The sequence below is a fragment of the Chelonoidis abingdonii genome, chromosome 10, assembly GCF_003597395.2.
Source record: "Chelonoidis abingdonii isolate Lonesome George chromosome 10, CheloAbing_2.0, whole genome shotgun sequence".
Lineage (NCBI taxonomy): Eukaryota > Metazoa > Chordata > Testudines > Testudinidae > Chelonoidis > Chelonoidis abingdonii.
The window spans coordinates 35,807,379-35,825,480 of record NC_133778.1 but is presented as its reverse complement, the minus strand read 5'-3'; the positions used below and the strand labels follow the sequence as shown (position 1 = coordinate 35,825,480).

General features: G+C 38.7%; 1 protein-coding gene across 1 annotated transcript in view; it reads left to right on the top strand.

The window, feature by feature from the left end:
• Positions 1 to 1,635: 1,635 nt before the first annotated feature.
• PJVK (pejvakin) overlaps positions 1,636 to 18,102 on the top strand; it is a 28,753-nt gene continuing 12,286 nt past the window's right edge. Inside the window, exons 1-4 of the mRNA XM_032768492.2 lie at positions 1,636 to 1,846; positions 4,716 to 4,911; positions 7,735 to 7,876; positions 10,878 to 10,995. Coding sequence (XP_032624383.1) covers positions 1,636 to 1,846; positions 4,716 to 4,911; positions 7,735 to 7,876; positions 10,878 to 10,995 — 667 coding nt within the window. The remainder of the gene's footprint in view (positions 1,847 to 4,715; positions 4,912 to 7,734; positions 7,877 to 10,877; positions 10,996 to 18,102) is intronic.

The following is an 18,102-nucleotide window of genomic DNA, read 5'->3' as shown; positions in this document are numbered from 1 at the left end:
ATAAAAAGGAGGGTCAAACACCAGACGGGGCACCCCTCTCTTTCTCTTTCCCTGCCCTTTGCATTCACTGCACCTGAGGAAACAAAGGCAGCAGCTATTGAATACTCTAGGGCAGGTGTCCTGACCTAAAGAGTTTAGTCAGTGTAAGACTCCTGAATGCATGTAGATTCAAAGCAAAAAGTTTTTTGTTACATTAGGCACTAGTAAGCATTTTACTTTTACTTTTCTTATAACCATTTTTTACCTTTATGGCTCATTTCTTGTACTCACTTAAAAGCTATCTCTTTGCTGTTAAACTTTTTATATCTAATCAAATGTGCTCAGGTTGAAATGTCTGGGTAACTCCATTTATGGTAACAAGTTTTATGCATATTATTCCTATAAAGTAATAATGGACTCAGGATAGTTGTACTGTCCAAGGGGGGGATGGGACTGTGCATTACAGGGCATATGTTTCTGGGGAAAAATCTGGGACAGGGATATGTGGGGGTCAACCTGCAGCATAACTAAGGCTGATAAGAGCCAAAGTGTGGGTGGCTGTCTGCAGCATACATACAGACGTAGCTGGAAGCGGCTTACATGCTGGTGACTATTTGTGAGCAGTCCAGGTTGAAGCTACAGCAGCAAGGCATTGTAAAAGGCACCCCAGGTTACAGGGAAGGGGTGATATAGCTACTCATTAGCTTGGATTGTATGTCACACCCTCCTACCAAACGCTGACACACCCCAGCAACCTTCCTTCCCTGCTCCACAGGCACACACCACCATCCATGAAGGAACAAACTGCTAAATTCCTTTCTGCCCTCCCAAGCTCACAGAACAAAATCCACACATAATTATGTGGGGAGAGGCAATAAAACACAAGAATATCCTTTGATACAGAAAATTATTACACGTGTACCAAGCCCTCCTGACCCAAAAGCACCAGCCAGCCAGAAAAGACTGTAAACATCAGCAAAAGTAGAAGTGAGGCCATACCACACAGAGCAAAGTCTCTCCCCAGCTTGAGAAAAGCAGAGATTTTGCTAACTTTGAGTAAAGTCGTATGTACACATCAACTAAAGAAAAAATTTAGAAAGGCTCGCACAATCTGAAGTTTATTTCTTCAGGGCTGAGCTCTTTAACAGAGTTATTATTCAACCACTACTGAAAGGAACCTTGCCCCAGCCTCCAACTGTGTAGCTCAGCAGGTCTGCTCAGGTGACTTCCCATTGGTAAAGTTCTCTGGGATCCAGCTGGATAACAGGCACATTAAACAGCAAATATATCATTGTCTTTGAAATCACAACAAAAAAAGATGACTGCAAAATTTAGTAATCTTTTGATTCTAAAGCAATCATCTTATGTATTTTCAAATAATGACATTATACTACTAAAGATTGAGCAATCATCTCTGTATCGGTTTACACAGTTAATTTATTATTTATTGCCCTGGATTAGATGGCACAACAGAAGGAAGTTGGAAAACAATATGCTGTAGAAGCTGGTTGGTGATGACCTTACTGATTCTCTTCTCCAAGTAAAATGTAACTAGGCTTTAAACAAAGCAACTAGACTTTAAGTTTTGCCATGTGGGTATGAGAGTTGGAAGCTGCCGTTGATACAAGGTTTTTTTATTACTATTAATGCCATACTATGTTTGCTGCTGCTACCAAAAACTTTGTTAAGCAGGTTGGTGACAGTGGGAGATTAGTCCCTGTTCCTAGCCTCAGTGAAGCTGACAAATACCAACCTCTGAGTCTTGTTATTAAGAAGAGAAAATGTTTTCTTTCAAAAAAATCTAAATTTGCTTCGACACCTTTCACCCTAAAAGACATTCTTCAGGGAGAGAAAGAAATTTCAGCTGGTAAGTTTTTCTGTTCTTCTTTGAGGCCTGAAATATTAAGGTTTTGCAGTAAACATAGACCTGGTGTTGCATTTCATTAGTATATGCAATATGATAATTATCTTCATTAGTCATGCAATTAATGAGAAATGAAAAAATAAATTATACAAATAGTCAAACTTCTATTTAAAAAACTGCACAAATATGTTTACTAACTGGCTAAAATTCTGAAATAATTTTCAGGAATCCATTTTATTGACAAATCTTGATTATTTTTGTGTATTAATAAATAGCAAATATAATTCAGCCATGTGTATTTAAAAAGTATTATTATAAAAGATTCTTGGTAAATATGTTACCCTATATTGTTTACCAGTTATTTAAAGTTCCATTGTATTATATATACATTTTCAAGGCGCATCTCCATAAAGCATCACTGTTGAATAGAAATAATGGCTCCAGTCCTGATTCATGTGACTGAATTCTTGTATCAGCTAAATGGGAGTCTGTTCAAGCACAAGAGTCTGCCCATGCAGATCTGATTGAAGAATTGGGCCATAGTAATTTGTTTTTATAAGTTAGTGAAATATTTCAGTAGTGTAACTACCACTAGATATGTATAATTTGAATAAATCTTAAGGAGACTCTGTCTTAAGTAGGAGGTTCAAAATTTAAACTATAGGTCCAGATTCACAAAAGCAGTGTGATGCTGAATGTCACAATGCCTAGCTTATAGGTGCTTAGAAAATTGGAACTACCTGGGATCTACATAGCCTGAGTTAGGTGCCTAAACTCCCTATACAAGAATGTCACAAGATAGGCACTTTAAGAATGTGATCCACTAGATGGGGAGCTGCCTAAGTTAGCCAGTAGGAAAGACTGACAAGAGCTGTGTCACTTAAGCTGTTTTTAAGACAGATGGCTACTTCCGGGCTGCAGAGAAGTGTCTATCTCTATGTGTGTTCCACAACTGAGAACCCCCTCTCCTAGCGTCAGGTGGCTTAGACACCTAAGCTGTTTCTTGTAAGGGGGAGTTAGGTAATTACCTCACTCCACACAGAAAGAGGTGGTGCCCACCTGATAACTTTAGCTTCCTGGTTAGAGCACTCATTTGGGATGGGGGAGATCCAGACTCAGTTCCTCCTGGTGCCTGGTGGGGAGAGAAGATTTGAACAGAGACTCTCCCTTGTGTCAGGAGAGCCCTCTAACTGCTGAACCCTGGGGCTCGCTCGCTCACTCTCTTCAGTTGAAGCTGTTCAACTGTGTATAAATAATTAAAGGATCATTGGAGCATGGGGACTGGACCCTGGGTCTCCTGACCCAGATGGGTGCCCTATAAAGTCATTCCTTCTCGCTCTGGCCCAATGAGTCTTTAATGCAGTGAGTGCACTTGAAAGCAGAAAAGTCCACTGAGGAAAAAAATTTCTATTTCAAGACTACGCGGAGGCTTGACACACAAACAGGGTCAAATTCTTCTAGCCTTGCACCTATGAGAAATTCAATAAGATTACTTGTGTAAGTAAAAGTTGCAAAAGATTTCTTGTAAAATCTAGTTTTAAAAAGGTCAAACAAACAAAACACCTTGACAGTGTCCTTTCAATAGGGGTTACATCTCATGAGGACAATGTGCTTTAATTTGTAATTGAATTTCTACTTTTTGGATGACAAAGGTACCTGAAAATGTGACAAGCCACTTAGCATTGTGAGAGAAATATATGAAACACTTATTAAAAATAAAATCACGACAGAAGTGGCACTCAAAAGCTTTAAAATTCACTTTATGAAAAGTCTGTAACTTCCTTTGTTAATAAAAGACTTCAGTCGTGCTGTATTGTCAACCAGTATCTTCTAATTTTTTCCACAAGTAGAACAGAAATATATTGTGAATCACAAGGAAAATATTAACTAAAAATGGCTATAAAGTTAGAATAGAGTTCAAACAAAAATGGATTCTTTAGTTCATACCAAGATCTGCGTACATGCAAAATTTCAAGAAAGTCAGACGACTTACTATGTGTTTTGCTACTTCTCCAGAAGAAATTATAAAAGTAGACAATGAAATCAATGGATGGTGCATCATATCATGTGACAGGTGTATTAACCTTTTCTAACTGACTCCTTTTAGGCCAGGAAATTAAGCAAGGTATGCTACTAGTACTCATGTGTGTCACACGTATTACAGAAATGAAAAACAAATTCAGCTAAATTGCCACTATAAATATAACTAGAAACTCAGCACTTATTAAAATGATTTTTATATGGGACTCTTCAGCAATGAGGGCTGTGTTTTAAAAATAAAAAAATCAGAGGGCATAAACCACCCTTGTACCAACCAAAGGCCCAATGTACCACCACAGCCACTCCTAATATCATGAGAATAGTGATGTGGTCTAGTATAGGGCGTTACACTGGGTGTTAAGAGTTTAAATTCTGTTCCTGGATTTGCCATTGACATACTATGTGATCTGGGACAAGTCACTTCATTTGTGCTTCAGTTTCTCCACTAATAAATTGGGGATAACACTTACTCACCTGTGTAAAGAGCTCTGATATCTGTAGATGAAAGGGAACTTTATAAGAATTCCAATAAGTATGATTTTTGTCTGAGACCCTTCTGCTACTCTGAATTTCACCCCAAAAGAATAAAGTTTGTGTTTGATATTTTCAGAGTGATACCCCCATTCTTTAGTTTGTTTGGTCCTGTAAAATTAGTAACAGTTTTGCACTATGTCAGACTTGGTTTGAATCACTACTATAATTCTCAGCCATTAATGTCTGTGTATTTAGGTATTATTCTGTTTCTAACCTAATGGACTTCTATTTTATTTTCTGTATATGGGCAGGAGACTTTCCCCCCCACAAAATACAGCAAGTATCCTCTTTTCCTCAGGTGTTTCATCCTATCAACTGTTGAATTATGAAGACAAATCAGATGTTTCACTCTATGGTAGACGAGGAAATCAGATAATGAGTGATGTTGGAGTCAATATTGCTGGATCAGATTCTGTTGCAGTGAAAGCTTCATTTGGTATAGTGACCAAACATGAGGTTGAAGTACCAACATTACTTAAAGAACTTACTACTAGGTCAGTACTATATTTTTTATATTCTTGGCCCAAGTGATTCGATGGTTAGATTATGTGAGATTACATTGAAATCCTGTGTGATTAGTTTTTTTTTGGTTAGGCTTTGAGAACTGTAAATCTACTAATAAGATTTGCTGTATGATCATTTAATAAGAACATAAGAATGGCCATACTGGTCAGACCAGTGATCCATCCAGCCCAGTATTCTGTCTTTCGACAGTGGCCAGTGCCAGATGCTTCAGAGGGAATGAACAGAACAGGGTAATTATCGACTGATCCCTCCCCTGTCGTCCAGTCCCAGCTGCTGGCAGCCAGAGGTTTAGGGATTCTCAGAACATGGGGTTGTGTCCCTGAATATCTTGGTTAATAAACATAGATGAGCCTGTCCTCCATGAATTTACCTAATTATTTTTTGAATCCAGTTATACTTTTGGCCTTCACAACATTGAGTTTCACAGGTTGACTGTGTGTTGTGTAAAGAAGTACTTCCTTTTGTTTGTTTTAAACCTGCTGTCTATTAATTTCATTGGGTGACCCATTGTTCTTGTGTTATGTGAAGGGGTAAATAACATCTCCCTATTCACTTTTTTCCATAACGTTCATGATTTTATAGACCTCTATCATATTCCTCCACTTAGCTGTCTCTTTTCCAAGCTGAACAGTCTGTCTTTTTTAATCTCTCCTGATATGAAAACTCTTCCATACCCCCTAAGCATTTTTGTTTCTCTTCTCTGTACCTTTTCAAATTCTATTTGTTCAGTCACTCAGTTCAGTGAGATCCCTTTGTAATGTTTTGCAGTCAGCTTTGCACTTAACTATCTTGAGTAATTTTGTTATCATCTGCAAATTTTACTACCTCACAGTTCACCACCTTTTCCAGATCACTTATGAATATATTAAATAGTTTTATAAGGCCAAAAGGGACCATTGGTGATCATGTACACTGACTTCCTGCATAATACAGGCCAGAAGAATTTCATGAATTATATCCTGTTTGAACTAGAGCATATGTTTTTAGAAAAACATCCAATCTTAATTTCAAAGTTTCCAGTGATATAGAACTCACCATATCCCTTGGTGTAACTGGTTCTAATGGTTAATTACCCCCACTGTTTTTTTAAAGTGCTTTATTTTGAGCCTTAATTTGTATCTCTTCAGCTTCCAGACATTTGCTGTCTTTGTCCTCTTGCAAATTTCTGTTCCCCCGTGTCGGTCCTTCTGGGATGAGTTGCTCACAGACTATAACCTTCCCTTTGATAAACTAAATAAATTGAGTTCTTTGGGTCTATTACTATAAATCATGTTTTCCAGTCCTCTAATGGTTCTTGTGGCTCTTCTCTTAACCCTCTCTAATTTTTCAACATCCTTCTTGAAGTGTAGATGCAGAACGGGACACAGTATTTCAACAATGGTTGCACAAATGCCAAATACAGCAGTAATATAATCTCTGCACTCATATTCAAGATTCCCCTTTTATTCTTCCGCGGTTCACATTAGCCCTTTTGGCCACAGTGTCACACTGCCAGGAGTTCATGTTCAGCTGATTATCCACCTTGACCCCCAAGTCTTTTTCAGAGTCACTGTTTCCCAGAATGAAGTCCCTGGTCCTGTAAGTATGGTCCCACATTCTTTATTCATAGATGTATGACTTTATGTTTGGCTAAGTTTAAAGGCCTATTGTTTGCTTGCATCTAGCTTACCATGTGATGCAGATCACTTTCTGTCAGTGACCTATCCTATTCAGTGTTTACCATTTCCCCCAATCTCTTCTGTCCTCTGCAAATATTTATCAGTAATGATTTTATGTTTTCTTCCAAGTCATTGATAAAAATGTTAAATAGCATAGGACCAGGAACCTCACTAGAAACACACTTGCTTGACGATTACCCTGTTTACAATTACATGTTGAGACTTATCACTGAACCAGTTTTAATCCATTTAATGTATGTTGTTATGAATTTGATTTGTTTTAGTTTTCTAAACAAAATGTCCGTGGTACTAAGCAGAGGTGACGTGTGAGGAGGGCATGTGGAGTTATATGCCTCCCCCTCTAGATTTTTGCCAGGGTTTGGTGGCCCTGCTTGGTCACATGGTGTGGCTGGGTCCCCTCCCTGCACAGCAGCTACTGGAGCATGCAAGCTGGGATCTGCTGCCATGGGTGGAGAGGCAGCAGTAAACAGCTGGGAGCTGCAGGGAGGAGCTGGTGATGGTAAGAGGAGGGGCATGCCTGGAGGGCCATGACTCAAGATGTTTGGGGTGTGAACCTTTAAATTGTGCCCTCCCCCCCCACTCTCAGCAGGTACTAGTCGTCTCTGGTATCAAGTCAATTGCTTTACAGAAGTCAAAGTATATTACAGCAATGCTATTACCTTATCAACCAAACTTGTAATCTCAAAAAAGATATCCAGTTAATTTGACAAGATGTGTTTTCCATAAATCCTTGTTAATTGGCACTAATTATATTACTCTCCATTAATCCTTTTTTAATCAAGTGCCATATCAGCTGTTCCTTTTAGTGCCCAGAATCGTTGTCAGACTGACAGGCCTATAAATACCCAGGTCAATCCATCTATAATAACCCAGGTCTTCCTGTTTACCTTTTTAAAATATTGTCACATTAGCTTTTTTCCAGTCCTTTGGAACGTCCCTATCTTCCAGGACTAATTAAAATCAATTTTAATGGTCCTGATAGCTCTTCAGACAACTCTTTTAAACTCTTGGATGCAAGTTAGCCAGGTCTGCTGATTTTAAAAATGTCTAAGTTTATTAGCTGCTGTTTAATTTGCTAATTATCTGTGGATTTTTTTTCTCTTTTAATTTTAGAAAAATTAACTTTGATCACTGCCTAGTCCGACAATCAAGAGAAAGTAGGAAAGCGGTTCTGTGTGTGGTCATGGAAAGTATTAGAACAACACGGCAATGCTCATTATCTGTGCATGCTGGTATGCGTGGGGAAACAATGAGGGTAAATATATTTAATAGACTTCCTTAACTAATAAAATGGATAGCAGGGACGCGTATTCTTATTGTAAGGACCTGTGACCAGGTTTCAATTGCGTTTACACTGGTGTAAATCCAGAGCAATTCCAATGTAAGTCAATGGAATTGTACTGATGTAAATTAAATTAGACTCTAACCCTCTCTCTGCTTTTCAGATCTAGAGAAAACTATGCCAGTATAGGATATTGGGGTAAAATTTTGGTTCCCCTGATGTCAATAGCAAAACTCTATTAATTTAATATTGGAATAGGCCATATACCATAATTACGCTATGTGTGTGAAGCTCTCCATATTGACATGTTTTTATTTTAATCAACTATAATTAAAAACATTACTAGGAGAACTTGGTTGTCAGACTAGTACACTTTTTCATATTTTAAAATCACCAGTCTTATGGGTAACAAGTGTTGTTTTGCTCACACAGGGCCTTATTTTTTTTTAAATACATGAAAAACTATTCATTATATGAAGCTTTTGTGGTATTTTATATAGGGGAGAATCTTACATTGGTTGTTTTGTATAAATGCAGATTCTACAGTTAGAAAACTTGGTTGGAAGCCAGATTCTGCATGAGGCAGAAGGGGACAGATCACTTAAAAAGAATGGAGAAAGAAGGAATTAGCTAGTTCTACTTTAATCCCCCCAGTTATGCAATTTACCATTTATTAATAGCGAATGGAAGTGAATATAGTGTTATTTATAGTTGTATAGGATTAGGGTGGTTAGATGGCCTTGTTTGCAGTGATTAGGTACAGTCTTGTTCTAGTGAAATCCCAGTCAGTTCTAGCGAAATCTGTCCCAGATTTCTTAGAACTGGCTTTATAGCCATTCTGTAAGCTACCAGACCATGGGCAGCCTACCTTGTGGTTGGAGGAGGACCTTGCCAGGAGGTTGTGGTGGCAATTCAGGTGATAAGTGAGGATCCAGGGATCAGGCACCAGTCTGAGGATGAAGCTAGAGTCAGAATCAAGGGGCCAAACTGAAGCTGAGAACTGGAGTCAGAATTTTAAGATAAAGGGTAAGCTGGAATTGTAGCCAGGGACATCGCAAAGAGTTGGAACTAGAAGTTAGAAACCAGAGTGGAACAGGGAGACTGGGGATGAAGCAGATTTAGGCTGGAGCTGGAGCAAGAACGGGCTGGGAAGCAGGGCAGGGCTTGGTGCAAGGACTGGAGCAGGAAGCATAAGTGAAAGCATAGTAAGCATGGCTGTGGGTGTGGTATGCATTGAGCAGCTACCACGTGATGGCTGCAAGATTCAAGTAGCAAACTGTTGGCTCCTCTGCCCAATCAGGAAGTGCAACTGTTTGGAAGGGGCTCATTGGGCCTATCTGAATTTGCTGGGTCGCCTAGCGACCAGGCTGGGAGCCAGATGTGTCCCTAACACATCCATCATAATAAAAGTAATAATAATACACACATCCTCTCCCTTCCCAGTCCCTTCTGTTGGGTTAAATGAGGCTGAGTGTACTGCTTCTAAAAGCTGCTAATTCCTCATTTCAAAATGGACCAGCTACAGTGCTATAGATGAGAAGGTGCAATCTGGAATGAAATTATTAAATTAAAAGGCAAACTCCATAAGAAAACATCTGGCAGATAGAAAGGTGGAAGATTAGTACTTAGGATCAGCCCAACTAAGTTTGAGAGCTGATTTTGATAGTGTTTGGATAGTGTGATATTTACAGTTACAGATGCTCCCCGAGTTATGCAAGACCTGACTTACGCAAATTCACACTTACGGAAAAAGTTCCGTAAGACAGAAATAGGATTTTCAAGTTGCGGAAATTTTTGCTTAATGTATGGGTATGGGCAAAATTTGAGTTACGCCAGGCTTTCCAGAACGCAATGTTGGGGAAGTTGGGGAGGGGGGGGCCTCTGTACTTCTTTAAATTTGTTTTGAAGACATTTTGATGCCAGTCTTACCTACTCACACTCAGTTGGCACCAACTGCACCCTTCTTCACTCCCATACAAAGAAAATCATAGCCTAGGTGAAAAATATAATCAAAATTTCCTCCTGATTCCAGAAAGGGAGAACAGGGAAAAGAAGAGGTGTGAAAAGAAAAACAAGATGCAAAAATAGAAAGCAAAACTAGAAAAAATACACAGAGGAGAAAAGAGATGAGAAGTGAAAAACAAAGTGAACAAAGACATAGGTCAGGGTGAAGATACAGAAAACAGTTGAGATAAATCAAAGGTGGAATGGGATGTGGTGTGTATGTGTGTGTTGAATTAAGATTTTATGCACTTTATGGCATATAGTCCCAGATCATATAATATTTGATGAATGGCAACACAAGATATTGGCCCTGTCATTGCTGTTTCATCCAAACATGAGAGAGGCCCACTCTGACTCTTCCAAAAAGGAGCTGCTATTGGGAGCACAGAAGCAGATCTCTTAAATCCTTATCCAAAATCCAGTGAAGTCTGTGGGACTCTTTCCATTAACTTCAGTGGGCTTTGGATTGGACTCAGCTTCTCCTCAAATAGAAACTGTGACTGACCTGTCAAAGTAGGAGGTATGATGATTGGACCTGGTTTCTGGTAGTCAGAAAGCTAAGGCTTCTTGGGAGTCTGGGTGCTGGAAGGATAAAGCTATGATATTGTCAGTGGTACACAGAGAGAAGGGATCTCAGAAAGTTTTGATGATTAGATTTGCATAATCCTACAAGTCCTTTGAGTTATGCTTATCACTAATTTATGTATCGGATATACTGCCTAATTTTCTATGGCCAGTTGATACTTTCTCTCTATCAAACATTACTGAAGTACAGAAAAGAAAGGATGACATTAATATACTGATGAGAACTGGGAAAATTTCTTTGGAGGTGGAGTTTGATCTTCAACTTCAAAAGAGTGTTTTCACACTATATATTAAAACTATTACTCTTAATTTTCATTTCTGTTCAAAACATTTTTTGTAAATATTTTTTCTCAATACAATAAAATTTTCCTTTTTTAAATCATAGTTTCATATTATTGAGGACCAAAATCACAAGGGACGAGACAAAGCTATTGTTTTTCCAGCTCACACAACTATTGCATTTAATGTATTTGAACTTTATATTCACTTGGATGGTAATTTTGGTAAGTAATTTTTTGTGTTGTTATTATAATTGCTAATATAGACTCAGAGACTTTAAGGTCAGAAGGCACCACTATGATCATCTAGTCTGATCTCCTGCACAATGCAGGCCACACAATCTCACCCATCTACTTCTGTAGCAAACCCTTAGCCTATGTCTGAGTTATTGAAGTCCTCAAATTGTGGTTTGAAGAACTCAAGCTGTAGAGATTCCTCCAGCAAGTGACCCGTGCCCCATGCTGCAGAGGAAGGTGAAAAACCTTCAGGGCCTCTGCCAATCTGCCCCTGGAGGAAAATTCCTTCCCGAGCCCAAATATGGTGATCAGTTAAACCCTGCGCATGTGGGCAAGACTCACCAGCCAGCACCCAGGAAAGAATTCTCTGTCGTAACTCAGATCCCATCCCATCAAAGAGAAGCGATGCAAATCACACTGGGAAAGAAAGCTACTAGAGCCTCCCTGAGATAGTGCTTGGGGTATGCTACAGACCGCTGGGATCTGATTTGGATAAGGATAGAGACCTCTTTAATGTTTTTAATGAAGTAAACTCTAATGGGAATTGTGTGATTATGGGAGACTTTAACTTCCGCAGAAATAGACTGGAGGACAAGTGCTATAGTAGTAATAATAGGGTCAGATTTTTCTGGATGTGGAATAGGCTGAGGATTTCTTCACCAAAGTATTTGAAGGACCAAAACAAGAGGGGAATGCATTTTAGATTATGGTCTTGGTGAGTAAGTTGAGGAACCTTCATAGAAGAAATCGTAAGTTGCGGGAAAACCTTGGTTCGAGTTGATCATGAGCTAATTCAGTTCAAAACCAGATGGAAGAGAAAACAAAAACAGATCTGGACTAGGGTTTTTTTTTTTATTTGTAAAAAGGGCTAACTTTAAAGAATTAAGGAAATTAGTTAGGGGAAGTGGAATTGGACTGAAGAACTCGTGGACTAAAAGGCGGTAGGAAGGCCTGAATTACTTCAAGTCCACAAGTTGCAGAAACTATCAGAAGCCCTACATCCGCAAGAAAGGGGGAAAAATCCATAGGCAGAGTGTAGACCAAGCTGGATGAGCAGCATCTCAGAGAGGTGATTAGAAAAAGCAGAAAGCCTAACAAAGAGTGCAAGAATAGGAGGGATTAAAGCAAAAAAAGCTACCTTATTGAGGTCAGAACATGTAAGGATAAGTGAGGAAAGGCCAAAGCCATGCAGAGTTGGAACTTGCAAAAGAGAATCAAAACCAATAGCAAAAAGGTTCTATAGCCATATAATAAGAAGAAAACAAAGAAAAGAAGAAGTAGACCGCTAACACTGAGGATGAATGGAGGTTAAAGGATAATCTAGGCACGGCCCAATTCTAACAAATTACTTTGTCTCAGTCTTTAATGAAGGTGCTTAGGGATAAGGGTAGGATGACAGAAGGGAATGAGGATATGGAGGTAGATTTATTAACCGACATCCAAGGTAGTAAGCCAAACTCGAACAGTTTAATGGGAACAAAAATCGGAGGGGCCCAGATAATCTTCCATTCAAGAATATTAAAGGAACTGGCACATGAAATTGCAAGCCTATTAGCACGCATTTTTATGAATCAGTAAACTCAGGGGTTGTAACTCGTAAGACTGGAGAATTGCTAACATAGTTCCTATTTTTAAGAAGGGGGGAAAAGCGATCCAAGTAAACTATAGGCCTGTTAGTTTGACATCTATAGTATGTAAGACCTTGGAAAAAAAAATTGAAGGAGAAAGTGTTAAGGACATTGAGTTCAAATAGTAAAATTAGGCACAAAATACAACATGGTTTTAAAAAAGGTAGATAGTGCCAAACCAAACTGATTCTCCTTCTTTGAGAGGTAACAGATTTTTTAGACAAAGGAAACGCAGTGGATCTAATTTACCTCGATTTCAGTAAGGCATTTGATACGGTTCACACGCGGGGGAATTATTAGTTAAATTGGAAAAGAGTGAGATCAATATGAAAATTGAAAGGTGGATAAGGAACTGGTTAAAGGGGAGACTACAACGGGTCATACTGAAAGGTGAACTGTCAGGCTGGAAGGAGGTTACTAGTGGAGTTCTCAGGGATCAGTTTTGGGACCAATCTTATTTAACTTTTTATTACTGACGTTGGCAAAAAAGTGGGATTGTGCTAATAAAGTTTGCAGATGACATAAAGCTGGGAGGTATTGCTAACACAGAGAAGACCGGGATATCATACAGGAAGATTTGGATGACCTTGTAAACTGGAGTAATAGTAATAGGATGAAATTTAATAGTGAAAAGTGAAACGTCATGCATTTAGGGATTAAACAACAGATTTTAGTTATAATTGGGGACACATCGGTTGGAAGTAACAGAGGAGGAGAAGGACTTCGAAGTATTGGCTGATCATAGGATGACTATGAGCCGCCGATATGATATGGCTGTTAAAAAGCCAGTGCAGTTTTAGGATGCATCAGGTGAGGTATTTCCATCAAAGATAAGGAGGTGTTAGTACCATTATACACGGCACTGGTGAGGCCTCATCTGGAATACTGTGTGCAGTTCTGGTCTCCCATGTTTAAGAAGGATGAATTCAAACTGGAACAGGTACAGAGAAGGGCTACTAGGATGATCCGAGGAATGGAAAACCTATTATGAAAGGAGACTCAAAGAGCTTGCTTGTTTAGCCTAACCAAAAGAAGGCTGAGGGGGGATATGACTGTTCTTTACAAATATATCAGAGGATAATATTAGAGACGGAGATGAATTATTTAAGCTTAGTACCAATGTGGACACAAGAACAAATGGATATAAACGGACACTAGGAAGGTTAGACTTGAAATTAGAAGAAGGTTTCTAGCCATTAGAGGAGTGAAGTTCTGAACAGCCTTCCAAGAGGAGTAGTGGGGGAAAAAGACATATCTGGCTTTAAGACTAAGCTTTATAAGTTTATGGAGGGATGGTATGATGGATAGCCTAATTTGCAATTGATATTTGATATCAGCAGGTAAGTATGTCCAGTGGTCTGTAAAAAGGTCAAACAAACAAACACCTTGACAGTGTCCTTTCAATAGGGGTTACATCTCATGAGGACAATGTGCTTAATTTGTAATTGAATTTCTACTTTTTGGATGACAAAGGACCTGAAAATGTGACAAGCCACTTAGCATTGTAGAGAATATATGAAACACTTATTAAAAATAAAATCACGACAGAAGTGGCACTCAAAAGCTTAAAATTCACTTTATGAAAAGTCTGTAACTTCTTGTTAATAAAAGACTTCAGTCGTGCTGTATGTCAACCAGTATCTTCTAATTTTTTCCACAAGTAGAACAGAAATATATTGTGAATCACAAGGAAATATTAACTAAAAATTGCTATAAAGTTAGAATGAGTTCAACAAAAATGGATTCTTTAGTTCATACCAAGATCTGCGTACATGCAAAATTTCAAGAAAGTCAGACGACTTACTATGGTTTGCTACTTCTCAGAAGAAATTATAAAAGTAGACAATGAAATCAATGGATGGTGCATCATATCATGTGACAGTGTATTAACCTTTTCTAAACTGACTCCTTTTAGGCCAGGAAATTAAGCAAGGTATGCTACTAGTAACTCATGTGTGTCACACGTAATTACAGAAATGAAAAAACAAATTCAGCTAAATTGCCACTATAAATATAACTAGAAACTCAGCACTTATAAAATGATTTTTATATGGGACTCTTCAGCAATGAGGGCTGTGTTTTAAAATAAAAAATCAGAGGGCAAAACCACCTTGTACCAACCAAAGGCCCAAATGTACCACCACAGCCATCCTAATCATGAGATAGTGATGTGGTCTAGTATAGGGCGTTACACTGGTGTTAAGAGTTTAATTCTGTTCCGGATTTGCCATTGACAACTATGTGATCTGGGACAAGTCACTCATTTGTGCTTCAGTTTCTCCACTAATAATTGGGATAACACTTACTCACCTGTGTAAAGAGCTCTGATATCTGTAGATGAAGAACTTTATAGAATCCAATAAGTATGTTTTTCTGAGGACCCTTCTGCTATCTCTGAATTCACCCCAAAAGAATAAGTTTGTGTTTGATATTCAGAGTGATACCCCCATTCTTTAGTTTGTTTGTCCTGTAAATTAGTAGTAACAGTTTGCACTATGTCAGACTTGGTTTGATCACTACTATAATTCTCAGCCATTAATGTCTGTGTATTAGGTATTCTGTTTCTAACCTAATGGACTTCTATTTTATTTTCTCTATATGGGCAGGAGACTTTCCCCCCCACAAAATACAGCAAGTATCCTCTTTTCCTCAGGTGTTTTCTCCATCACTGTTGAATTATGAAGACAAATCAGATGTTTCACTCTTGGTAGCGAGGAATAGATAATGAGTGATGTTGGAGTCAATATTGCTGATCAGATTCTGTTGCAGTGAAAGTTCATTTGGTATAGTGACCAAACATGAGGTTGAAGTACCAACATTACTTAAAGAACTTACTACTAGGTCAGTACTATATTTTTTATATTCTTGCCCAAGTGATCGATGTTAGATTATGTGAGATTACATTGAAATCCTGTGTGATTAGTTTTTTTTTGGTAGGCTTTGAGAACTGTAAATCTACTAATAAGATTTGCTGATGATATAATAAGAACATAAGAATGGCCATACTGGTCAGACCAGTGATCCATCCAGCCCAGTATTCTGTCTTTCGACAGTGGCCAGTGCCAGATGCTTCGAGGGAATGAACAGAACAGGGTAATTATCGACTGATCCCTCCCTGTCGTCCAGTCCCAGCTGCTGCAGCCAGAGGTTAGGGATTCTCAGGAACATGGGTTGTGTCCCTGAAATCTTGGTTATAAACATAGATGAGCCTGTCCTCCATGAATTACCTATTATTTTTTTGAATCCAGTTAACTTTTGGCCTTCACAACATTGAGTTTCACAGGTTGACTGTGTGTTGTGTAAAATACTTCCTTTTGTGTTTTAAACCTGCTGTCTTATTTCATTGGGTGACCATTGTTCTTGTGTTATGTGAAGGGGTAAATAACATCTCCCTATTCACTTTTTTCCATAACGTTCATGATATTTATAGACCTCTATCATATTCCTCACTTAGCTGTCTCTTTTCCAAGCCTGAACAGTCTGTCTTTTTAATCTCGTCCTGATATGAAAACTCTTCCATACCCCTAAGCATTTTTTTTTCTCTTCTCTGTACCTTTCAAATTCTATTTGTTCGGTCACTCAGTTCAGTGAGATCCCTTTGTAATGTTTGCAGTCAGCTTTGCACTTAACTATCTTGAGTAATTTTGTTATCATCTGCAATTTTACTACCTCACAGTTCACCACCTTTTCCAGATACTTATGAATAATTAAATAGTTTTATAAGGCCAAAAGGGACCATGGTGACATGTACACTGACTTCCTGCATAATACAGGCCAGAAGATTTCATGAATTATATCCTGTTTGAACTAGAGCAGTTTTTTAGAAAAACATCCAATCTTAATTGTCAAAGTTTCCAGTGTATAGAACTCACCATATCCTTGGTGTAACTGGTTCTAATGGTATTCCCCACTGTTTTTAATGCTTATTTTGACACTTAATTTGTATCTCTTCAGCTCCAGACATTTGCTGCTTGTCCTCTTGCAATTTCTGTTTCCCCGTGTCGGTCCTTCTGGATGATTGCTCACAGACTATAACCTTCCCTTGATAACTAAATAAATTGAGTGCTTGGGTTATTACATAAATTCATGTTTCCAGTCCTCTAATGGTTCTTGTGGCTCTTCTCTTAACCCTCCTCTAATTTTTCAACATCCTTCTTGAAGTGTAGATGCAGAACGGGACACAGTATTTCAACAATGGTTGCACAAATGCCAAATACAGCAGTAATAAATCTCTGCACTCATATTCAAGATTCCCCTTTTATTCTTCCGCGGTTCACATGTAGCCCTTTGGCCACAGTGTCACACTGCCAGGAGTTCATGTTCAGCTGATTATCCACCTTGACCCCAAGGTCTTTTTCAGAGTTCACTGTTTCCCAGAAATGAAGTCCCTGGTCCTTAAGTATGGTCCCACATTCTTTATTCATAGATGTATGATTGTTTTGGCTAAGTTAAAGGCCTATTGTTTGCTTGCATTAGCTTACCATGTGAATGCAGATCACTTTCTGTCAGTGACTATCCTTATTCAGTGTTTACCATTTCCCCCAAATCTCTTCTGTCCTCTGCAAATATTTATCAGTAATGATTTATGTTTCTTCCAAGTCATTGATAAAAATGTTAAATAGCATGAGGACCAGGAACCTCACTAGAAACACACTTGCTTGACGATTACCCTGTTTACAATTACATGTTGAGACTTATCACTGAACCAGTTTTAATCCATTAATGTATGTTGTATGAATTTGATTTGTTTTAGTTTTCTAAACAAAATGTCCGTGGTACTAAGCAGAGGTGACGTGTGAGGAGGGCATGTGGATTTATGCCTCCCCTCTAGATTTTTGCCAGGGTTTGGTGGCCCTGCTTGGTCACATGGTGTGGCTGGGTCCCCTCCCTGCACAGCAGCTACTGAGCATGCAAGCTGGGATCTGCTGCCATGGGTGGAGAGGCAGCAGTAAACAGCTGGGAGCTGCAGAGGAGCTGGTGATGGTAAGAGGAGGGGCATGCCTGGAGGGCCATGACTCAAGATGTTTGGGGTGTGAACCTTTAAATGTGCCCTCCCCCCCCACTCCAGCAGTACTAGTCGTCTCTTGGTATCAAGTCAATGCTTTACAGAATCAAAGTATATTACGCAATGCTATTACTTATACACCAAACTTGTAATCTCAAAAAAGATATCCAGTTAATTTGACAAGATGTGTTTTCCATAAATCTTGTTAATTGGCACTAATTATATTACTCTCATTAATTGCTTTTTTTAATACAGTGCATATCAGCTGTCCTTTAGTGCCCAGAATCGTTGTCAGATGACAGGCCTATAAATACCCAGGTCAATCCATCTATAATAACCCAGGTCTTCCTGTTTACCTTTTTAAAATATTTGTCACATTAGTTTTTCCAGTCCTTTGGAACGTCCCTATCTTCCAGGACAATTAAAATCAATTTTAAATGGTCCTGATAGCTCTTCAGACAA